This window comes from Alosa alosa, chromosome 13 (assembly GCF_017589495.1).
Source record: "Alosa alosa isolate M-15738 ecotype Scorff River chromosome 13, AALO_Geno_1.1, whole genome shotgun sequence".
NCBI classification, from domain to species: Eukaryota; Metazoa; Chordata; class Actinopteri; order Clupeiformes; family Clupeidae; genus Alosa; species Alosa alosa.
In genome coordinates this window covers 26,331,877-26,356,876 of record NC_063201.1, presented here as the reverse complement: position 1 = coordinate 26,356,876, position 25,000 = coordinate 26,331,877, and the positions used below count along the sequence as shown (strand labels likewise).

Below are 25,000 nucleotides of genomic sequence, written 5' to 3'. Positions count from 1 at the left end.
TTCCTCCAATACAAACACACCCAAACACACACACACCAGACTGTACACTACTAGCACACGCACGCACACACACACACACACACACACACACACACACCAAAAACACACACACACACACACACACACACACCAAAACACACATTCAAAATTGTCGAGACAAGAAACAATCAAAAAAAAAGTCAAACGCGAAAAAAAAGAGAAGATCCAATTTCTGTTGATGAGCAAAGCAGCTGATGATAAAACAAACATGTCATAAAACTAGAACTTTCAAAAGGCAAATTCTTTCAAAAAATTCTATCTAATGGAGGTCACTAACAACGGCCCTCAAGCAACATGAATTACTCGAACGATCACAGCTTTGCCAAGTGAGCACTGTGCGGCCCAAACGAAAAACATCACATCACACGCAGAGGACCTGGGAGCCCGGCTCTCCCCTCATCACCAGCACTGTCGATGCGTTTGTGTGTGTCCAATTGCATTTCTTCCAGAGCCTTGCCACACACAGTGCAGCCGCGGGGTCGCAGAACAGGAGCAGGGTGAGGGGACTCTGGGTGGGTGTGGCTAATTGGCTTTTTGGCCATTTCCCCTCCAACTCCATGAAGAGCCAAAAGCAACCCGCCCGAGCGCTGATAAGCCTGCAGTCATGTCAGAAATACTGACACCTCTCTGCCATCGATCAAATCTATCTAAAATAATCCTAAATAATGTCTTGGTTTGCTAGTCGTACAATGAGGCTTTTTGAAAAACGTAACACTCTCACACAATCTTACACTCACTTGTCTCATTTTGAATGTAATTTACAGTGCAAAGAAATCCCTGTGAGATAAGACTGAGAAACCACGACACCCACACCTCCAAACGTGCTAATACTGAAACAGCAGTGTGACCGAGAGAGAGAAAGTGGAGTCAGTCAGAAGAAAAGTGACACAAAGAAAGAGAGAGGGGGGTGGGGGTGGGATGATTGGTTGGTTTCTGGTTTATCAGCAGCGGATCTGCTCTGACCTGACCGCCATGACGGCTGCTGCCCCCTCCCAGGTCTCTACCGTTCATGGGCAGAGGTCAAGAGGTGCACATTCACTGGGGGAATAAATGGCTTGGCTGGCCCGGCCCCCACAGCCAGCCAGGGCCTCCATTGTGCGGCCGGTATAAATAGCCGAGTGGCGTTTTGATAAAAATATTTCTCTTGGAACACAATGGCGGAATTCATGCGCGAGATTCACCCAGCTATGCGGTGCAGCACATCGAGTGTGCATGTGTATGTGAACTGAGAGCGAGAGAGGGAGAGACAGAGAGAGAGAGAGAGAGAGAGAGAAGGAGGGGGTGAAAAAGATAGAGTGAGTGATAGAGATGGAGAGAGGAAGAGACAGAATGGGAGAGAGAGAGAGAGAGAGAGAGAGAGAGAGAGTAGTCACAAGCTGCCAATGAGTGCACAGGCCAGCTCTGTGAGAGAACAGCACAGCATTCACATCCCTTCGGTGGGGAATAAAAAAAAAAAACGGCCGCATTAATAAACGAGGCAGTATGCTTGCAGGGCCGCAACGCTGCGCTGCGCAGGCGAGAAAGAGAACGCAGTCCAGCGACACTCCCCGGTGCAGTCACACGGTCCCGGCAACACCTTCCTCATAATCACATTTGCTTGTTATCATCCGTAATTGGCCACAATGCCACCATGCACTGGCCAGCTGACCTGCCTCTCTCCACCCTTCAGAATAGCATGCTAACCGTGATGAGATTATCAGCCGTGCCGTTTGAAAAAAATCGCCTGATCTGATGCTGGAGTGCAAAGGGCCGTTTCTGGCAGACAAACACAAAGGAGGTATGGGGAGGTCTTGGGAGCAGATGTGGCCAGATTGTCCATTCAAAAAAAAAAAAAAAAAAAAAGGGGACGTGCAAGATGAGTGGGTTGGATGGAAGGGCGGGGATGTATGGGCGCGAGAGGAGAAGGAATTTTGGAAATTTCTCGAAAGATTGGGATCCATTGTTGAGGCTGTGTTCGATAGCACAAGGAGGCTGTGAGGAACAACAACACACACAAAAAAAATAAATGGAGCTGTACGAAAAGAAAAAAAACCCGGCAAAGACAAACATCTTCATGTCGGAGAGAGAAGTAACAGTGCAGCAGACAAAGCATTATTGTTTCTACCCCCCCTTCCTACCCCCCTCCTTGATCCTGGCACAGGCCCAGTGTTGGCAGACAATGTTATGCAGATAAACTCAAAAGATAATACAGTATGTTCAAACCTGTTATTTTCAGACAGGGAGAGAGAGAGTGAGGGAGAGCGAGCTCTGCAAAGTTACGTGTGTTGGGTTTGTAAGCAAGGCGAGCGAGCGCGAGCGAGCTGGGCCTACTCTCACGGTCGGCATGTCCATCTGCTGACAAAGAAATATTAATGCGTTCCCGTGGCATATGTGAATCTCCTGCAACAATAAGCAAAACACTGGCTCCCAAAAATAGGCATGTGGACAAAAAAGGGAAAGAGAGAGTGAGAGACAGAGTGAGAGAGAGAGAGAGAGAGGAAAAACGTACCCATTTTGAGAATCTCTCGCTATGCAAAATAGTAAGCACTCTGAGCGTTTATTCAAATTTTCTTGGCGAGGAGTGAACGAGTGAGCGAGAATGGGGCCAATGCCCCCACTGAACTCCACATCAACCCCACGGAAGCATTCAGCCACAAACGTTGTCACCCAGATTGAAAATAACAACACCCCATTGTTGCTGCTGCCGTTGTTGTGGGGCTGCTGTTGTTTTTACTTTGGCAGGCGCACGAGGTGCGTCACCGTCGTGAAACCTGCGTGCGACAAGCCAACATCCTGGTCTCTGACACACCACAAAGCACACGAGTGAGAGACGAACGGGGCCTGCGCAGATGACATCATTAGATACGATAGTGGCGTCGAGGCGATGTAACGATGTCGATAGCGGTGGTGAACTAGAGCAACAGATGTTTGCCTCGCTGTCGCAGCCGATGACGTGCTGCTGCCTGTGTGAAATGGAGCGGAGGCAGATTCGTGGGATTGTTTAAACTGTGCGGCGTACCTTAAGAGCAGGCCTTTACATTCCAGAATTTTCTTTGAATCATTCATGTGGTCTATTTCTAGCCTGAACCTCACTCAATTACTGTAACTTATTATCATTTTTCTCTCATCACAACCAATAAACGGACACATGTTGTGAGAAATACACACTCATTCCAGTGACAAGCCTTACACTCATTTATAATCATTTACTAAAAAAATCTGCAGATGGAAGTAAACCTTTCTCGCTAATTCCTTGACAGCCACTAATCATTGTGTGTCCCTGTTCGCAGGCAACACCACCCTGCATAACTGTCAGCTTATACCATCCCAGCACCTCCCCGTCCCTCCACAGCTTTGGGTGGAGTAGAGAGAGAAACCACACTCAACAAGCAAAGGGTCCGATGTGGGAGGGTGTGAGCCAGGAACAGATAGGGAGGAAGCTTGACATGCGGTGGAGCACAGTAAACCACAGTCAAGAGAGGGTAACAGAGAGAAAGAGAGAGATACAGAGAGATACAGAGAGAGAGGGAGGAAAAAGCGTGCCCATTTTGAGAATCTCTACTTCTATGCAAAATAATTAAGCACTCTGGCGTTTTATTCAAATTTTCTTGGCGAGGAGCAGAGCAGTGGCGAGAATGGGGCCAATGCCCCCACTGAACTCCACATCAACCCCCACGGGAAGCATTCAGCCACAAAGCGTTGTCACCCAGATTGAAAATAACAACACCCCATTGTTGCTGCTGCCGTTGTTGTGGGGCTGCTGTTGTTTTACTTTGGCAGGCCTGAGGTGCGTCACCGTCGTGAAACCTCGTCGACAAACCAACATCCTGGTCTCTGACACCACAAAAGCACCGCAGTGAGAGAGCGACGGGGCCTGCCTCAGATGACATCATTAGATCACGATAGTGGCGTCGGCGATCTAACGATGTCGATAGCGGTGGTGAACTAAAGCAACAGATGTTTGCCTGCGCTGTCGCAGCCCGATGGCGTGCTGCTGCCTGTGTGAAAATGGGCGGAGGCAGATTAAGTGGGATTGTTTAAACTGTGCGGCGTACCTTAAGAGCAGGCCTTTACATTCCAGAATTTTCTTTGAATCATTCATGTGGTCTATTTCTAGCCTGAACCTCACTCAATTACTGTAACTTATTATCATTTTTCTCTCATCACAACCAATAAACGGACACATGTTGTGAGAAATACACACTCATTCCAGTGACAAGCCTTACACTCATTTATAATCATTTACTAAAAAAATCTGCAGATGGAAGTAAACCTTTCTCGCTAATTCCTTGACAGCCACTAATCATTGTGTGTCCCTGTTCGCAGGCAACACCACCCTGCATAACTGTCAGCGATACCATCCCAGCACCTCCCTGTCCCCTCCACAGCTTTGGGTGGAGTAGAGAGCGAAACCACACTCAACAAGCAAGGGTCCGATGTGGGAGGGTGTGAGCCAGGAACAGATAGGAGGAAGCTTGACATGCGGTGGAGTACAGTAAACCACAGTCAAGAGAGGGTAACAGAGAGAAAGAGAGAGATACAGAGAGATACAGAGAGAGAGAGGGAGAGAGAGAAACCCATCACGTCCCTACAAGAAATAAGAGTCCATCAATTACAAGCACTTGATTGAGATTTAATTCAAAGCTGGAGTTTAATTGCTAATATCAGAGAGTAATTAAGCTGATAAATCATGGCTGATCTTATTGAATTATGGATTAAAACTGCATAAAACCTGCAAATTGTGTATGTCAGCTAAATCAGCACTCTAAATTGGCCTACAGGTTTGCTTTCAGAAGGACCTAAACACCATGAAATGCACTGAGAGCAACAGCTCAGGCGAGGCCTTCCTGTGCAGTCTTCTCAACAAACACACAACAAAAGTAGTACTGTGTAAACCTGAGGAATATAAAATTATATTGGGAAATTAATAAACCTCGAGCTTGGTTCAACACAGGGGGCAATATTACTGGAGCTCTTAATAACATTTTTTTTGTTTGAATCCGTACCAAAAGCAAAGTAAATCCAAGGAAGCAGAGAATGCTGAGGTGTGTGGGCAGTTTGAGAGGCCCTGCAAGGCCCTCAGGACAGGTGTAAAGCGTCGCCCGTGAACCTGCTGATGTGCAGAGCTGACCATCAGAGTCCAGCTGAATTTATAAAGACATGTAGAGAGGGACTTGGAGAGAGGGGGAGAGAGAGAGTGAGATAGACACTGAAGGAAAGAAGATAGGAAGGCGGTGAAAACGTGAAAGACAGGGAGTTGTAAGGGCTGTTCACACCAAGAACGAGAACTATAACAATAGAGGCAAAAAAGAATCACTCTATCTACAGTAATATCAATGACAACGTCCACACATAACCTACGATATGACATGAAGAACGTTATCATCTGGGATCACTCTAGCTTATATTAATGACAACGTCCGCACATAACCTACGATATGACATGACGAACGTTATCGTCTGGGATCACTCTAGCTTGTATCAATGACAACGTTCACACATAACCTACGATATGACATGAAGAACGGTATCGTCTGGGACCACTTTCAGAGTGATTTTCAGGAAGATAAAAAGCTGACGGCCAAAATGCGAATCCATCAAATATACATCTTCACATTGATCAACACAAGGAGACACTTTCCTTATCGTCGGTCAGTATGGACGCTCATATCCTTATAGTTACAGTTTTGTTTGTAGTTATCGTTCCTGATTGTTCCCGTTATGCATGATAGTAGCAAAAGCCAAAAAGAGGTGCACTACAGATTTTTAAGCGTTGCCACTGGAAGAGCAAACAGCAGCCATCCCCAACCCAAAGACTGCAGAGTCCACAGCACCACAGCTACATGCATCTGGATGCACACGGCTGAGTCTTATGGGCCCCTGTGTACAAACCAGAGGGAGCCATGGAGAGAGAGAGAGGGCAAAAAGACAGAGCGAGAGGCAGAGAGCAGCAAGGGAGAGAGAGAGAGAGAGAGAGAGAAAGAGAGACTGAGAGCAAGGGAGAGGCTGCAGTTAAATTGAAATATTTCTCGGCGTGTGTCAGAAGCATGCAGAATAAATAATTATGACAAAGATCTGATTAAGTGAGCGGGGGCAGGGGGACCAAGCAAGCAGCTGACTCCGAGACTGCAGGTCACCTTGTGCATTCCTGCGTGTGTAAATAAAATTAATTACAAGCGTGGGGGCGCGCGGCGCGTGACACCGCTACGTGCAGGGGGGGTCCCACGGGGGGCACCCTAATGGAATATTTTCCCGGAGTCTAATAATACAGTTGGTATTGACTTGAGGTAATTAGGGGGATCATTAAAGCCGCTTTTCCCGGCGTATTTGCCTGCCTGATCAGATTAGCGCGAATGGGCCTCAGAACAAGCCCTGTGTGGTCTGTCAGAGGAGACAGTGAAGGGGGGGAGAGAGCGGAGAGGAAAAAAGAGGGGGGTGAGAGAGGGAGAGAGAGAGCAGGAGTATCGCAGACCCCCGCCGCACCGCTGGGACATAGATAAGCGGGGCAGGCAGGAGGGTTCGATTGCTGCTGCTGCCACTGCTGCTGCTTATGCTGCATGAGAGGAGACCAGGTTAAGAGAGAGAGCGAGAGAGAGACAGAGAGAGAGAAAGAGAGAAAGGGCAAAAGAGGGAGGAGGAGAGGATGTGGGAGAGAGAGACAGAGAGAGAGAGAGGGAGAGAAAGAGATAGATAGATAGAGAGGACATCAGAAAGAGAGGGATGGATGGAGACCTGGTAGGTGTCAGATAGAAAAGATAGTGTGAAAGAGAGAGAGGGGGGGGCAGGAAGGATATGAAGTAACAGAGTGAGAGAATGAGAGGGAAGCAGGAGAGAGCCAAAGGGTTGGAGAGGGAGAGAGGAAGGGATGGAGGGAGGGACTGAGAATGAGAGAGGAAGGGATGGAGGGAGGGACTGAGGAGGAGAGAGGAGGGAGAGAGGCCTGAGAGCAGAGGGAGACAGATGGAGGAATGAAAGAGAGCAGAAATGCACAGGCATGCTCAGTGCAACCACAGCCATGCCAGGGGAGGAGGAGAGGAGGAGGGAGGAGAGGAGGAGGTACACACCAAGGGGAGGGAAGAGGGAGTGGGGAGGGTGGAGGTGTATAATGGGGGCACTGGCAAAAAACACAGGGGAGGAAACTCTGGTGCAAAATTGTCCCGTCCATTAAACAATAAGAAAAAGGCTCATTTCAAAGGATGGCAGAGGGGGTGGGAGGGTGTGTGTGTGTGTGTGTGTGTGTGTGTGTGTGTGTGTGTTTGAGAGGGGTGGGGTGGGGGTGGGGGTGGTCGACTGCCTTTTGTGCGATAATTCATACGCTAAATTAATTATTCAGACATCTGGGTCTGCAGTTCAAGAAAATTGTGTCTTTAATAATACAGGGAGCTGCAGCTGTTTCCCAGGCAACCTAATAACCAGGCAACCAGATAAATAAATAAATCAATTAATAAACAGTCATGGCCTTTCTCCCCCTCTCAGAAATGCTTCCCTTCCAATCCGCCTGCTGCTGCCGCTGCCACAGAGAGGCCCAAGGGAAAGGAGGGATGAATCCATTTCAGTAAACAAACAATTCTAAAACAGACCACAATAAAGAAAAAATAATTTAGCTCTTTGCTACGGTCCATTTATTCCAGAATTGTCGTGTCACCACAAAGCCATAATAAAAGTAAAATTCTCTGAGGTGAAACAACACTCCCGTCATCACGACAAACTTTGGGCTCTTAAAGAAAACTACAGAGGGGGAAGCAATTTGATGGATTTAAAAAAAAAAAAGTGTTCTTTTCACAGCGGTGGCAGACTCGCACTGTACAGCATCCACAGTCGAGGACGGTGGATATCTCTGTGGACAGCTTTTTAACCTGGACCAGGGTGAGCCGAACAGAAGGACGGAGCAGCTTTGACCGAAGCATCATCTCCCTGAGCGGCCACAGGCCCCTCCCGCTTGCGGGGTGGGGGGGGGGGGGGGGTGGGGAGGAGTCGGGGAACGGGTGCACAAAAGGCTAATGTGTGAAACATCTGCCCGTCCGCTCTGATCAAGCCTGAGTCTCTGGGCCAGGCTGGGAGACAGCCGGGGCTGCCGAATGTGGGACGTGCGCATGGTTGGGAGATCACATTAGTGCCGTGGAGGATGGATGTGTGTGTATGTGTGTGTGTGTGTGTGTGTGTGTGTGTGTGTGTGTGTGTGTGTGTGTGTGTGTGTGGGTGTTGGTGGACGTGGGTGGATGTAGGGTGGGTTCAGTGAAGTGCATGAATAGGAGGAAGTGAGACTCAGAATGGAGAAGTGGAGAGAGACGTTTTAGGTGAGCAGGGAAGGGTCCAGTGATCAAACCGGATTGTGAGCGTGCACGCGCACGCACATACACAGACACACACACACACACGGATGCTCACACTCTCTCCAATCCAGCGAGGCGCTGTACGGGCCCCCCAGAGAGCAGCGAGCCAGGCGCTCAGTGACAGATGGCACACACCAACCCCTCACCACCCTCCTCCCTTGCACACCCACACACACACACACACACCCACCCACACACACTCCAGCCCTGCGCCTGGCCCCCCTGTGCTGCTGAGGCACACCAGATCACTGACATTCTGTCTCATTAGAGCCCTGCTAATTACCACAGCCTCTTTCAGTGAGGGAGAGAGGGGGAAAGAAAAATGGACATAGAGAGAGGGAATAAAAAAGGCTGTGGGAGGTGTAGATGGAGTGAAAGACATGAGGAGAGTTTATAAAAGGGGTTAAAGAGGGAGTAACAGGAGCAGAGAGAGAGAAAGAGAGAGGGAGAGAGAGAGAGGGAGAGGGAGATAGACTGACTAACTGACACGGACCGTGCGAGAGACTGGTCAGCCTGGACGCTGTGAGTGTGGACACAGCTGCCCTCAGGAGGGGAGCCCGACAGGGCGACATGACAGCAGGGACTCTGATCCCAGGCAATTCCCACCTCTCTCTACCCCACGGGCCGACCACCTCTAGAACCAGCACCCCTCTCCTCCTCCTCCCCTTTTCTCTCCATTCTCCTCCTTTTTCCTCCTCTCTCCTCCTTTTCCTTACCCTCTCCTCTCTTTTCTCATCTCCTCATCTCTCCTCATCTCTCCCCTACCCTCTCCTCTCCTCTCCTCATCTCTCCTCCTCTCCCCTACCCTCTCCTCTCCTCTCTCCTCTCCTCATCTCTCCTCCTCTCCCCTACCCTCTCCTCTCTTCTCATCTCCTCTCCTCTGTTCGAGTTCCACTCATCGTCTGCTTTTAACTCCCTCCATACTTCTCCATTTCCTCTCTCTCTCTGTCTCCACTAGCTGGTGGTGACAGGCTGAGTGAGGCCCCCACCTGCTCGCCTGACAGCTCTCTTAAGAGGATGCGGGGGAGTATGAGTGCTTCTGACACCATCTTAAATGGAGGCGGCTGGAGGGGGAGGGGGGTGCGGTCATGGATGAGGTAAATGTTTGATTTGTAAATGAAGAGAGTGTGATGGGATATTTTTTTCCTCTTATGGTGGCTTTATACACACACACACACACACACACACACACACACACACACACACACACACACACATGCACATATTTGTGCAGATGATATCTGAATGAGAGCTTCTATGATTTCTGGAGTGGAGATATTTAAAATTCGATCATTTTCCTGAACATGGTGTGCGGTACTATAGGAAGTGTCAACGGATGGTGAATGAGAAATTTCCATTGGGCCGGCTGCATTAAGCGGAATATTGGTGCAGGAGGACAAGGTAATTGAAATGCTACTCAGAATATGAAAGTGCCACAGAACAGATAGAGGCTGGCACAGAGGCCTGCTGCTGTTATGAGCCCAGAGAGGCAAAGATATGGCTGCGTTCCAGCACCCATCCCCCACGCATATACACTCATGCATACACACACACACACACACACACACACACACACATGCCAGTTTGCCCCCCTGAACACACACACACACACACACACACACACACACACACACACACACACACTCCTACTCCTACAGTCTTCGAAGCCCAGGAGACCACAACTGTGCCCCCCACCTCCCGCCTCCTTCTACTCCGCCCATCTCTCTGTTCTCTCTCTCCTGCTCCTCTTCTCTTCCTCCTCCTCCTCTCACACTCCCCTCCTCCTCCCCTCTGTCTGTCTCTCCATCTCTCTGAGGGGCAGGGCCGGGTGGAGCATGTAGCTCAGCAGCTCTGCAGCCAAAGCTCTCGCCCCTGGTGCCAGCGCTCTCCAGGAGGAGCAGGCAGAGAGGGGGCCGGGTGGGATGGGGGGGTCGACGCGGGGCTCTGGCTGTGCAGCTGGTGCTGCTGTTGAGGATTCCTGCACAGAGCTACAGTGCAAAAGGGGTTTGGTGGTGGTGGAGGAGGAGGAAGAGGAGGAGGGGGGGGGCTTTGGGGGTTTTGGGGGTTGGTGTTGGTTGAGACCACCATGCCATTCGATCGGACACGCCGCGTGCCAGCCCCACAAGGGCTACCGCCCGCCCCAACCCCCATCTAACTCTCCTCAAGCCACCACCACCACCACCCAGCCTGCTGCAGGCTGCAGGCCAGGCTCAGCCCGGTCGTCCCCACCCCCCTCACTCTGCCCTGCTCATAAACCTCCTCCTCTCCCCACAGCAGGCAGGCAGGCAGCTGCCACCACCACCACCACCCGCCCGCCACCACTGGCTGCACCTCCAGTCACTGGCCCCTGGGAGCCCGGGCTAGGGCTGGCGGGGAGTGGCGGGGTTTGGGATCGGATGAGGCTGCTGCTGCTGGAGGTGGAGTGTGTGTGTGTGTGTGTGTGTGTGTGTGTGTGTGTGTTTGCGTGGATGGCAGTGTGGTGATGGAGTGGAGGGTTGGCGGGGGTGGTGGTGGTGGTGGTGGGGGGCTGGCGGGGGGGACCAGCTGCCCGGGGAGCGCACATTACGAGATGGAGCTGGAGATAAGTGCTCTCCCAGGCCCCCTTTTCAGCTGCGTAATTAGCACAGTTCTTATCGGCTGCTCAATTCACATTCACACCAGCCATGAATGAGGGCTGCCACCGCCGCGATGGCGGCAGGAGCCGCGGCAACCGTGGTGGTGGTGGAGAAGGAGGCCTGGAGAGGAGGCTCCCCTCACACACACACACACACACACCCACAACCCTACCAGCCGCAGCTCCTCCAAGATGACACTTTCTTACAAAACGCTAAAAGGAGCCCTTCACAATTAATGCATTGGCCTCCTCCTCCTCCCCCCATCCCCTCCCCTGTCTATTTCTCTCTCTCTCTCTCTCTACGCGCCTTCGCTCCGTTTCTCCAACACGCGCTCAACCCATTCCACTCCCTCTCTCGCTAGTCTTTGAACTCCTTTGACAAAAACAGTGGTTTGTGCATCAAACTGCAATTTGGTAAAACAAAGGTATCAGGAACTATAATCAGCGCAATCAGCGAAAACCCACTGATATTTTCAGATAATTTAGGCCTTTTAATCTTTTTTTGCTCTCCCCCCTCCATCAAATACAATTCAGAAAATCTTCAACTGAGCACATGGATATATGAAACCTTTAATAATGGGCTTGCTTCGCGTTTCTTTAATTAGTTTTAATACAGTTAAACACTCGGCAATTTCGCCGACACAAAACGTCATTCAGCTGTGTGTTATTCTCGGCACAAGATAACAGCAACTACGTTGCAGAAAAGCAGCTTCAAACCCAGCTAATATAAACACGCCTGTTTTGTGTTGAAACACTACCTGGTGTTCACCAACCCACAATAAAGGAGACATGTGTCATTATGGCAGTAAATTACCTCACAAGGCACAGACTGACAGGCTTAACAATGAGCCTCTTTTCCAAAGTCACTTCTATCTGCGTGAGGGCCGGCGTTTGATGTTTGCTTAATGCAAATGTCGGATAGTTTTGGCAAACTAATAGTGGATAGCTAGAGGAGGGGGTGCGCTGGGGGAAAAAGGAGCAATTGTTTGAAGAGGGAAAACTCTGCTTTTCTCTTTCCTCAGATAACAAGGCAAGTCAAAACTAACAGAGGTAGTTTGTTTTCTAATGGGCTTTCAAAAATAAACGGTTCAGATTGGGAGTCAAGTCCTCTACAGATCGATGGCCGCTACTTTGCGGGAGGGGCAAACGTTTTATTTATGAACAATATACAGCAGTTCTGGTAGGCCACAGCAATCTGCCTGCTGTTTAGCACAACAGCTGACGCTCAGCTGATTCACCGGAGCCAACCACAGTGGCTCTCTGAGTTAAGGTGGTCCATCTAAACCAGTCCCCTGTCATTCCAGTTTGCCAGCAGAGTTTCCCAAACAAATAGCCACCACTACCCCAGCTCTACCACTGTGCTGTCCTTCAAATGAGTGTGTTGCATGCCCACCTTATATTTGACTACATTTATTAGTTAGAAGTTATTAGTTTATTAGTGTGAGTATTTCTGTGTTGCATTTATCTTGTTTGTATTACTGTTTGACTGTTTTGTATTCATTAGTGTATCATTTGTGTGTTTATTTGTTTTACTTTTAAAAACATCTTATCTACTGCTGGTGCAGCTTGTTCTGGGGGTGTTGAAGCTGCTCTACGATACTTTTGTACATACAACAAGCTGAAGACCCGCTGAACTTAGCCATTCTGCCAAAGATAACTGTTACTTCTCTACTGATTTGTAAACTGTCGCTAGGAGTGGTCCTGAAGGAAGTCATGTTCACTGAGCGCTGAGTGTAGAAACTAGTGGACAGAGCAATGAGCAGCCACTTGCCTGGCTTTTGGAGGCGGCCACCTTGGCGAACATGGCCTGGGACACCTTGGCGCGTTTCATCTCCTGCTGAATCTCGTCGTAGATGGAGGAGGTGATGTTGAGCACGCAGCTCTCCGACTTCCCGTTCCACTCAGTGGGCAGGGGGGAGGGCTTCACCTGGGAGGGATAAGCACGCTTTACGAACACAGACAAACGTTCGTCGGGTTACATTTTTTTCAAAATACATGCATAGGAATGCAAGACCATTGTATATGTAAAATGCTCTGAGCATATATTTTTCTTTTTACATAAGTACAAAAGGTAAACGTCTGGATATGTCTACAGTATATGTTAGTCACATAGTTATGAGTAGCTATTTTCAATGTCAACATCAGAAATGTGACAGGAAAAAACAACATAACAGAACATGTTAGAAAAAGTGACTTCAACTGAAGTGAGTGAGATGTTTACCCTATTGGTCACGCGGCTGGGTGATTTACTCACAGGTGAGATTCCTACAGGAATTCTCGGGTTCCAGTCTTCAGGTCTCACATTGTTACATTCCTCTCTCCTCGGCTGAAACACATACACACAAACACACTTACTTCTCACATCAAATTTTATATATAACCAATTTCGTACCACGACTTCTGCGAATGTTCAACTCTGGTAAAAAAAGAGGAACGGTTCAGAAAAAACTTTTTCCCTAAATCATTTTGCTCCCTCTGTAGTGCCTCATCAGTCTTAAAAAAAGAAAGCATAATAAGCATGCTTTTGCTTTGACATGTTAGAGGAAAACACCTCTGGATAAAGAGGCCTTGCCACATTTTCAACAAAACTAAATACCCCTCATTTATTTACCCAGTGAAAGGTATAATTGGCTCACAAAGCACGAGTGTCTGCAGCCAGTTATTTTGTGACCAGATCTAATTGTTAAGGGTGTGTGTGTGTGTGTGTGTGTGTGTGTGTGTGTGTGTGTGTGTGTGTGTGTGTGTGTGTGTGTGTGTGTGTGAGAGAGAGATGGGGGGGCAGTGACGTGCACAAACTTGCACAAGTCATCCGATGCTCCATTTACATATGTGGGAAACATGCCTCCACAGCTGCTTTTATGACAGTCATAAAACTCCTCCCAGCCCTTCCACGATTGCCACCCTGCTTGATTTATGGGACAGGCTCGTCACAACACCAACGCTGTGGGTCTGTCAGAGCGAAGCCAAGAACTTAATGTCCTCTCTTGTATCACACTTGCCCTGTTTCCTCTCTCACTCACTCTTCTTTAGAGTTCAAGAACAATAAACTGACGGTACATGCATTGGACTAGAATGCAAGGTATGTGCTCTTTGGGTGAAACGATGGCCTTACAAAGTGGCTGCTTCTACACCTGGGAATGGCTGTGGGAGGTCGATGCAGTGCATCATGGCAAGAGGTGTGGCTCATGCAAATGGTGCCCTAGGCGTGGGGTCTGGGCACCTCTTCCTCTGGCTGCGAGGGGAGCGCAGAGTGCCCCATGCGGGCGCATGTTTGCCATAATTGCAGGATCTGTCAGTGTCATGACGGAGTGCCGTGTAAATCATGGCGGATGCCTCCATCTGAGAGGGATTGACTGTCTGCAGGGTTCAGACAGAGGAGGCAGTTTTAGGGTCTGACGGCTCCATGCAAACGCCATGACTTTCCTCCTCCTTCTTTCCTTCTTTTTTTATTTCTCTCTGGTCTGTCTTCATCCCCTTCTCACCTCTCTCTCTCTTCCTCCCTCCCTTCCTCCCTCCCTCACTCTCTCTCTCTCCCCCCCCTCCTTCTCTCTCTCTCTCTGTGTGATGGGGCCCTGTCTGTCTGTCTGTCTGTCTGTCCAAGGCGCAGTGGCACCGTGAGGCTCTTTATCCCCAGTGAAAGCCCCTTCTTCAGCAGAGCAAACACACAGAGCCGCTTTGTCTCCCCTCCACCAAAGATGCACTCAACTGCACTTTAAGTGGGCTTCCGAGGAGGGAGAGACAGACAGAGAGAGAGAGAGAGAGAGAGAGAGGGAGAGACAGAGAGAGAAAGAGAGAGAGAGAGAGAGAGAGAGAGAGAGAGAGAGAAAGAGAGAGAGAGGAGTTACCACTTCTCTCGGCTCGGGCCCCTGCTGAAATGTTGGGCGACTGGTGATTTACGGGATGACCGAGGTAAAGTGGGTGGCAGTTGGCGCGAGGGAGGAACTTGAGCGGGTGTTTTGAGCTTTAGTCACCCAAGAGGGGGGCGCTTTTTTGTCAGCACACACAGCTCTCTCTTCCTGTACGACCAGGAGAGGAAATGGGCAATAGTTCAGTTAGTCACCAGGAGCCACACTGGCAGGGGCACAGGCACACACAGCATGCAACACACAGCTCTGAGGCTTCACAACCACAGTGTCACCGAGTCCTTAAAAAAAAACATGCGGCTTTAGTTTCAATGGGTCTTACTCAAATCAAAATATTTTATATCTAATAATAACAAATATGACCAATAATATTTGTATATATTATCAATGATAATGAGCATATTATGAGAATTAGCTGAGAGAATATTAGTTTTTTTTTTAATGTGTGGCTTTGAAGGCTATTATGGATATTCTTCAGCTTTGTAGGTTTGGATTGACGTAACGTAATCATAAGATAATAGATCTGATTAGCTTTGAAGTGTTCTTAGAAAACGCCATGGAAACTATGATCAGCCATACCACTCTTTAAACTATGATGACTAGCCGTACCACTCTTTGCTCATGTAGTTGTTCATTAAAAGGTTAACAGCTCCTGGTGTATTCAAGAAGATTCCATTTTCAAGGACTCCTTTTAATGGGTTCCACAATATTATCTTTCTGATCAGTGGACAGCTCTATCGTATCTGACTGTGCTATCGTATCTGACTGCGCTCTCAGAGAGTATGTTGGTGTAGCTCGTTAGCCAACTGGTACAGGTTTTGGTGTGAGTGTGAAAGTGAGTTTTATTCCCATGACGGTTTCTGATATGTACTGTGGCGAGCCTGTGAGTGTTGCGCGGGTGGGATGCAGATGACACAGGTCTGATATGAGTGCAGAGGTGATGCCGTGTACCTTTACGGGCCAGACGGGTGTGGTGCTGATCATATAGGATTGGTCAGAGCGTGGAAGTGGGGCATCGTTGTCGTGGTGTACCTGCACAGGCCGGGCGGGCGGGGTGCTGATGAGAGGGGCGGGCCCCATGGCGGAGGCGGCCGTCAGGCTCCTCTCGCGCTCCTCCTGGTAGATGCGGTCGCGCTCGGCCTCGGGCAGCTGCAGGAAGTTCTGCATGGCACGCAGGTTGACCAGCAGAGACTGGGAGGCCGTCTTGGGGTCCTCCTCCTTACGCAGGATCTCTGATAGCAGGCCCTGAGGGACGAAGAGAGAGAGAGAGAGAGAAAAAAGAGAGACAGAGAGTGAGAGAGAGAGAGAGAAAGAGAGAGAGAGAGAGGGAGGGAGAGAGAGAGAGAGAGAGAGAGAGAGAGAGAGACAGATAGAGGGAGACAGAGAGAGAGAGAGAAGAAATTGGTGGGAGAAAATAGGATGAAGAAAAGAGTTAGAGTTTAGAAGAAAGAAAGTCTTGGTGGGTTTTTCCTGTCAGAGCAGCAGCACTGTGTGGTGGAAAGGATGCAGTCTGAGGTAGAAATGTCTTCCTCAAAAACACACAACAGTCTACGCAGAGCCAACGTTGTACTCTTTTCAATGAAATACATTTTCAATGTCATCTAAATCATCTACTATGATTGTAAGCTCTTGTGTTGTTTTCTTAACACAAGGAAAGCTTTCAGGGGGTTCTGAGAGCTTAACCAACCACTGAGGGATTTGTGGGCAATCTCAAAGCAGTGCTAGTTAGCTAGCCACTACAGCTTAAAGGATGTTGAAGGTAAATGCAAATGTGGTGAACTTGCTACAGTGCAAAAACTATATTTGCAGGGACTTCCGATGTCAGTTTATGTGTGTAGAGTGTGTGCATGTGTGCACGCGTTTTTGTGTGTATGTGTGTTTGTATATGTGTGGGTGATAGAGAGAGAAAGAGACAGAGAGAGTGTGTTAACTGATTTGTCCAGTACATAAACCCACCAAGCAGAGCCCACTCCTCAGTCTGTGAGTAGCCCCCAGTTTAGCTACTGCTAAGACTTGACTCATTTCAATCCCAATTTACTCACTGTTCCAACAGATCAATGTTCACTTTTCCTCATTGTGCAGTTGGGATTCAAGAGATTAAGCGTTTGAACAAAAGTTAAACACAGACTTGAGAAGGTATTTCACAATCACTCTCTGTTCAAAACTAAGTTGCTGGGGTCCAATGTGAAACAAATGAGGATTAATTCACTTGATATGGTGAATCGGATCACATGGAATTTGCAGAGCTAGTTAATGCTGATCATGGTATCAGGATCCACACGTCATGCGTCTTATATTCGCTCCTAAGCAGGTTTACTGCATTACCTCACCCCTACGCCGCTCCAACCCACCCCCCATCTCGCTCCAGGATCATCACTAAGGCCACCAAGCCTGCAAAAAGTCAACGCCTCAACATGTCGTTACAAGCTGTGTTCATTAAAATGCATCAGAGGAACGCACAATAAATATTACAAGAGCTCTCCAAAAAAAAAAAAAAAAAAAGAAAAGCACATCACAAATTCTTTACCGCACAGATAAATGGAGAGGCTGCCAATTTGCACAAAAACATAACTGTCTGCTCCCTCCACTTGACTCACACATAAGCACACACATACACACACACACACACACTTGCGTGTACACACGCAGGCTAACATACACACACACATTCACTGATTCCAATAGATTTTTATCAGTTTCACACAAAACTTCAAAGCCGCGGAGGCAGTAATGAGGTTTGCTGCGAACCTCCCCCCACAAAGTGCGCTGCTTGTCTTCAGACATTATCTCTCTCTCTCTCTCTCTCTCTCTCTCTCTCTCGGGCCTCCTCCTAAAACTCAAATCACATGGGTTCTTTTTGTGTTTTTTTTTTGTTCCGCGCCGCTCCATGACCAAGCCTGCTCGCTTGCCCCCCTCCAACCCTCTGCTTGCTGTGGCACCCTGCCAGGTAGGTCTCTCTCTTTGTCTCACCTGATGAGGGTAAACAGTTGTCATGGCGCTCGAGTCTCAGCAGGAGACTAAAGTCGAGATTGTTCTAATAATTGCCCTCACCAGTAATGACAGGCCTAGCTCTGACCTGGGCTCAGCAAGTCCGCCTTGTCTTGTGCGCAGATCCTTACGGCTTGGCAGTAAACAGTGCAGCAAAAACAACGAATGTGCCTATGCATTCTGCCTGATTCCTTGTGCAAGAATGCAACAGCATGAGTGTATTGTGTTTGACGTTCGAAATGTGAAGTGCTGACTTCATTTAAGTTGATGGTGATTTCATAGAGGCCATTATTAAACCGGAGACAATGGAGCTCCCAACAGGACACCACCCACGTCTACCCATAATGCCTTACAGTCTCGGTCCACTGTTTGTCATGACAACAATCTGCCCTTCTTGCTGACTAAACGGAAACACATTGGTGACACATCCCACTGGGGCACTTGTTTGTTTGTTCCCAAAAAAAAAAAGAGGGGGGGTGTTGGGCAACGATCTTGATAAACCATACGTGAGGTGACATGAACACTGTTCTTGCGCCTATAGAACACTATACTTTCTCAATTAATAAATTGTCAATACACTTACAGTTTACATAATGAGGCAACTATAATGTTTTGAGGTTTATGGAGTGCTGTGCTTTGAGTACACAAGAAATGGGGGTATGTTAACTTGTTACCCCCTAGAATTGATTCAGACAGTGTGTCACACAGGAAAACCAGTTTTACTAAATTAAACTAAACTTAAGTAACAAATGATAATTACATTGTAGTTAAACAATATGGATTACATCAAAAAATAAACACTTTTACACAGTTATTTCTCGTTCCTTACCTGGGTTCTGTTGAAGGCCACTCGGGCGAACACAGCCTGGGAGATGCCTGCCCTCTTTAGTTCGTCGCGCACCCACTGGTAGATGTCGGACGACACCTCGGTGTTGGACGTGACCTGGGCGTCGAGCGGCTTGTTGAGCGAGCGGTTGACAGGCGGGTGGTTCAGGTACTGCTGGCTGAGCGACTGCTGGGCCAGCAGCCGGTTGACGGCGTACTGCTGGTTGAGGATCTGTGCCATGACGATCTGCTGGTTGACCAGCTGTGGGCTGATGGGCGTGGACACCAAGCCCGGGTGCAGGCCGGGGAGCTGGGCACGGCCGGGCGCCTGCCCGCTATGGGGCAGCGTGACTGGCGAGGGCGACTGCTCGGCTGTGCTGCCCGGGATGGGCTGCTGGCTGAAGCTCATGTGGTTTGGGCCCGGTGGGGACAGCTCTGACAAGCCGTCCATCTCTGCTGCAACAAGAACAAACAAGAAGTGTGTGCGTCAGGGTCTTTCTGTTGTGTTTTCTTCACGACACATTGTTTTGGGGTCAGGGCAGTCAGTCTTCATCACCAGGGACAGCATTGTTTGGTCACGTCTCACTGGTAAAAAGCAGCCTGCTGCACACTTTGCACATTTTTGGGGCTAATCTAGACAGCAGCGTCACTGTTCTAAAAACAATCACTTAAAGACGTATGACAATGACAGTGAGATCAGCTCGAACACATACGACCTAAAAACAAAACAATACCGCAACAGATAATACCTGCTGCCACATCAAAATATTTCCTGAAACAATTGTCTGAAACTATGGCGACACATTTTTTTTTGCAGAGACAGACATTTTGTCGCTGGCTAAACCATATCTAGAGTGGCGACTGGTGATGTGTCACCACACAGAACAAATGGCGCGTCCAGTGTTCCAGCATGGCGACTGTAAAACTCTCGTCTGTTCCAGCAGCAAATAAAAGGGGCCCAGTGTTGCGACCTCTATCTCCAGAACTTGGCAGCTTGTGAAATTAGTTTATAATGTCCGTGGCCGAATCATGTGAGTTATAACAACAAGCCTGTGTAAACTCCATGGTATAGTGGCAGGCAGAGGGAGAGGATGCTTCAAATGGGGGTAGGGCTGATAAACCTGAATCGGCCTTTATGCTCTTAATTCTAAAACAAGGTACGCAAGCTGGCCAATATGAAATTTTGGGAAAGTCTAAATATAACGCGGGCGAAGGACTGTGCTCCAAGCCTGAGCCTCCTATATAGGCTAGGCTTGACAGGACAGGAAGGATACAGTGGCTTTTTGAGTCTCCTGATAGTTATAAATATCACTGCCTGTGCAAATTGTAATGTTATGCGTTTAAATGGACCCAGTTTAAAGAGCCAGAAATACTAAAAGGTGTACACAAACACCATTTGACATTTAATCAGGGGCTTGGGAATTGGGGACAACTAGAAACTGTTCTAGATTTCCGGCAAAAAAAATAAATAATTACAAATAAAAAAACACATTTAAATGCTGAGAAAATTGTATGTATGTATGACACCTACTAGTAGGCAAAAGAAAATAATCCCAACTCAAGGCAGCTACAATGTAGCGCAGGGATTCTAAAGACCACAACCAGGCATGTTGGAAAATCATCAAAAACAAAAATCAATAAGAGATAAAGAAGAGATTAAGTGTATGGAGTCCCTCCAAAAAAATACGTACAATAATCGCAAGTATTACGTGCATATGTCTTAACTGTCGGGAGAGCAGCAAAACCCAACCAAAGCTGTTTCTTTCAGTCTCCTCCGAAAACAAAAAAACTTGGTAATAATCAAAGCTCCCCCATAATCCGCCTCATTCCCTCACTCTGATGCTAACCGTGAGCCCTTTCTTCTCGTTCGCTTCTTTTTCCTCGCTTGTCTTTCTCCCCTTTTTTTCCTCCGTGTCGCGAAAACTGCTGGGGGGCACACACACCATTTCCATGTAAATTGAAAAGGCAAGAGAGAGAGACAGAGAGAGAGAGAGAGAAAAACATGGGAGAGAGAGGGGGACAGAGAGAGAGAGAGAGAGAGAGAGAGAGAGGAAGAGAGAGAGGGAGGGAGAGAGAGGGGTGCAGGCACTGGCGAAGGCGTGCGGAGGAACGGGGGAGCCCTTGTGTGGAATCTGGCACAAAGAGGCCGAGATTAGCGGCACAATGGGGAGACGAGGATGTGGGCCGGCCGGGACTGGGCTGAGCGCACTGAAAAGCTGAGGGAGATAGAGCGAGGGAGAGAGAGAGAGAGAGAGAGAGAGAGAGAGAGAGAGAGAGAGATGCCAAAGACAGTGACAAGACTGATATGTAAAGACAGTGAGGATTTCTGAAAGAGAGAGGGAGAGAGAGGAAGAGAAGAAATGGGAGACAGAGGAAGGAAGGAGGGGGGCTACGGTAAACCCACAGCTACACTGACTCCATCTCTCTCTCTCTCTCTCTCTCTCTCTCTCTCTCTCTCTCTCTGTCGGTGAGTGGGCCCTCATGCTTGCCCAGCCTCCAGCAGTGGGAGGCCTGCCCAGCCCCGCGTGGACCAGCCAGGGAGCTCTTTCACTGGAGCCGCCGCTCTCCAGGGCCGCCTCCTCTCTTAAGAGGCCTACCTTTCACAGGCCACTCACTCAGTCCACTCCAGAAAAAAAAAGACACAGCAAACAATAACTACCACTCCCTCTCTGTATTTCTTTCCTCACAGCGTGCAAAAACAAAAGAGTGACTGAGCCACCACAATATGGATAGTGGACAGGTTTAGAGAACTAAAGTTAGAAAGAATGTGTGTCTGTGTGAGCGCCAGAGTATTTGGATCTTGTTTTCCTTGCTTGCCTTTAGGATCCAAATAAAAGCTTTTAAATGTATGTGTGTGTGTATGTGTGTGTGTGTGTGTGTGTGTGTGTGTGTGTGTGTGTGTGTGTGTGTGTGTGTGTGTGTGTGCGCGCTCGTGCGTATGTGTGTAGGACAGGTGCATGACAGAGAGAGAGAGATACCTGTGCATGTGTGTGTATGCGTGTGTGTGATGAAGATCTTCCCTCTTGACCGGTGCTGCGGGGAGGGGGCGAGTCACAATCACACTCACAAACACACTCAAACTCACACACTCACACACACACACTCACACACACACACACACTCACACACACAAGCACTGCCAGTTTGAGGCGAGTGCGGAGGACCCATCCCTGCTCGCCCGCTCTTCCGCACGTGAATATGAAGGGAGCCCTAAGTATCGCCGGGGGCAACAGGCACCTGAGGGTGCCAGCTTGCGGGCGTACATGTGGTTTGCCCTGGGGGGTGGGGGTGGGGGTGAGTGGGGGGTGTAGGACTGGGGAGGGGGTGTGACACGTGACGTACCTACTGTGGTGCCACGCGGGCTGTCGTGGAGGACACACGTCCCCAGGTAGCCCTCCAGCTGGGAGGGTTGGCGCATGACTGCGCAGTCACACACACACACACACACACACACACACACACACACACACACAAAGGCGTACACACAAACACAGGTGCGGAAAGAAAGACAGGAATATTGTGTTAGTGGCTCCATGCACCATTGTGTGTGTGTGTGTGTGTGTGTGTGTGTGTGTGTGTGTGTGTGTGTTTTGTGTTTGTGTTTGTGTATGTGTGTGTGTGTGTGTGTGTGTGTGTGTGTGTGTGTGTGTGTGTGTGGGTGTGCAGCGGATGGGGAAGATATGCTACTGCCACTAGGAGGGCACCACCAATACCACAAGTTGCTATCACTCACTTCCTGAATGATTAGTTCACAAAACTGCTGGTGATAATATAAATATGATAAAAAATAAGAGTATATCCTCTTGTGTTGCTGCAACTTTCCTTTTATGGCCAGCTATGTTGTTATACTACCATTTAGTTTTAAATTTTCTTCCTACTTTTACTTAACTGCTTTTTCAGTTAATTACTTATTAATTGCTTTTTTGGGAGGGGATCATTTCCTCGTTTTCCCTGTTTGTCTATTTACATTCTGCCATTCAATAACAAGAGAAAAATAAATACATTTATAGAAAAAACAAAACCTTTAAATACAATTGTTGTATTGTACAAACACATAAAACTCAGCTTAATGTGGAACCTGTTCAAATTATTTCCTGTAATGCATGCAAGGGGACACAAACAAACACACACACACACTCACAAACACTCACCTCTAACATTGAAAACACGCGCACACAGACACAGACACAGACACAGACACACACACAGACACAGACACACACTAAGTGAATCACGCAACTCATTTCCAGTGTTGATTGGAGGTGTGACAGGACAAGTGTTGCTGTAGCATAGGCGCTACTTGGTTTTGCTTACCCATCATATCTTTTGTCTTCTTGAAATGTTTATACCAGCGCCCAAATTCCTGACACTTCGCCGCAGACACATTTGCATAGTAAGTGCTGTTCACAATGGAGGAAATCATACTCTGAAAGAGAGGAGGAGGCAGAGAGAACGGCCTTTCACAATCTACAATGGAGCACAACACACATCTACTGTACTGTATCCCAAAATCTGTGGAGCATGCGCTATGAGGTATGGTCAATGTGAGTGTGTCTCTGTGTGTGTGTGTGTGTGTGTGTGTGTGTGTGTGTGTGTGCATGTCTCTGTGTTGAATACTAGTGCACAACGGCTGTCAGCATTACAAATCACTCATGCATAGGCCTTAATGAAAAAACAAATCAGACGAAAATAAAGAAATGAATGTGTCCCTTTATACCAAATGCCACAGAGCATGAAACAAAACAAAAAACCTGTGTTCAGGTAAAACAAACAGAATTAGCAGCCTTGTGTGCCACACGTTTGCATGTGTAATGCTAAATTGTGTCTTGAATTACAGTATGTTGGGATCACATGTATCAGATTTCTGCATCTTTAAAGGCTGGGAATTAGAACAGATGATGCTTTGGTGTTGGAGTTTTTTTCCCCTCTCAATGTTTTGATCAGAGACATTTCCACAATCTGTTTTTTAGGGGAAAAAATGAAAAGAGAGAAGGGAGTAAAAAAAACAAAAAACATTAAAAGAGGTAAGGCCACACAGCACGTGTAAACCTCCCCCTGACTACATGAGACCCATGCCCCCAACCCCCCCCCCCCCCCCCCATTTTGTTTTAAAAAAGGAGTATATTTCAGCGCATTCCTCACAAAGGCAGGAGTCCTTTTCATTAAACCTGAAGTCTTAACACCTTCAGTGGCCTCAGGGTGAATAGCGCAGAAATTGTTTTGATTGTTATAAATATTCAAAAGATGAAACCATCTGTTTTCAAATTACAGGTACGCCAGCTTCATCATTCCCATAATATGAGCACTTGGGGACACGGCAGAACCTTCTGGCTGCACGTCAACATCGCCGAGAGAACCGGCAGACGAGGCACTAGCAGCAGCTAGCGAGAAGCCAATGAGCTAGCAGCAGACTCTCCCTTTCTGAGCATGAAGAACTCCTAGCGTACTCAGACAAAACAGTCGTTAACACTGTGCTTTTACCAGCTCCTTAGACTTCCTCCTTAGACAAACCATCAGGCGAGAGTGAAGATAGCTCTGTGTCTTGCATTGGCGTTCAAACCAAAGGAATGCTAGTGTTGCTCAGCGGGATAGCACCCAGTCTCTGACGCCAAGGATGATTCCCTGTACAGATTCTGTCACAACGCACTACAACAGAGTCCGGGAGGATGGAACACTGGGTTACTGAGAGGGACACAGCTATGCCTGTCTTTTTTATTGAGAGCCGCAATTAACCTTTATGGCGCGCGTGCCGCCTGGGTAAATGAAGAGCATGCAAAGTGTGCTCGGCTGCCGGCGTGATAAGAGCCTCTGGCAAACCTGCGGGCAGAAGATACCCAAGCAGATAGGAGGCCTCTGCCAGTTAGTCTGAAGAACATCAGGTGGCCTGATCGACCACACAACGCTATCATCATCTAAAAATGTTTTAAACGACAACCCCCCACACACGCACACATACATACTCCCACACACACACATATACATATACACTTCAGATATGGAACGAATAGTTGAGCCTACAGACTCACCAGCAGATAAAAGCCCTGGCTAAAAAGTGCAAATGAGGATTTTGTCTAAAAGCTTGTGGATTTTTGAGCCGTTATCTCTGCGCAGGTCTGAAGGATCAGACGTGATCTGGCGAAGCAGCCAGGATGGCTCTTGCCTGGGTCTTCATCTGTAGCCGCTCCATGGGGCCCAGACAAGTCACAATCCCCCCCAAACACACACTCACACACACACCACTTTACCCCCTCCACTCCTCCCTCTCTCCCTGCTCTGTTCTGCTCTGCCAGAGTCGCCGACGTGACACAGATGTTGCGATAAACACTCTTCATTAATCACACATCGCGCCCCATACATCA

At 48.3% G+C, this 25,000-nt stretch overlaps 1 protein-coding gene across 16 annotated transcripts in view; it reads right to left on the bottom strand.

The window, feature by feature from the left end:
• The window catches only part of LOC125305565 (DNA-binding protein SATB1), a 53,442-nt gene that overhangs the window by 6,972 nt on the left and 21,470 nt on the right, over positions 1-25,000 (bottom strand). For 7 of the 16 annotated variants that reach the window (XM_048260368.1, XM_048260377.1, XM_048260373.1 and 4 more), the window contains 6 exons: positions 22,956-23,067; positions 21,984-22,061; positions 18,646-19,097; positions 15,780-16,073; positions 13,187-13,291; positions 12,737-12,892 (listed from right to left, as the gene is read on the bottom strand). In XM_048260368.1, the coding sequence (XP_048116325.1) occupies positions 12,737-12,892; positions 13,187-13,291; positions 15,780-16,073; positions 18,646-19,097; positions 21,984-22,061; positions 22,956-23,067 (1,197 nt within the window). Of the gene's footprint in view, positions 1-12,736; positions 12,911-13,186; positions 13,292-15,779; positions 16,074-18,645; positions 19,098-21,983; positions 22,062-22,955; positions 23,068-25,000 lie in introns of all 16 variants that reach the window. The other 9 variants (XM_048260379.1, XM_048260382.1, XM_048260374.1 and 6 more) reach the window with 9 other exon arrangements.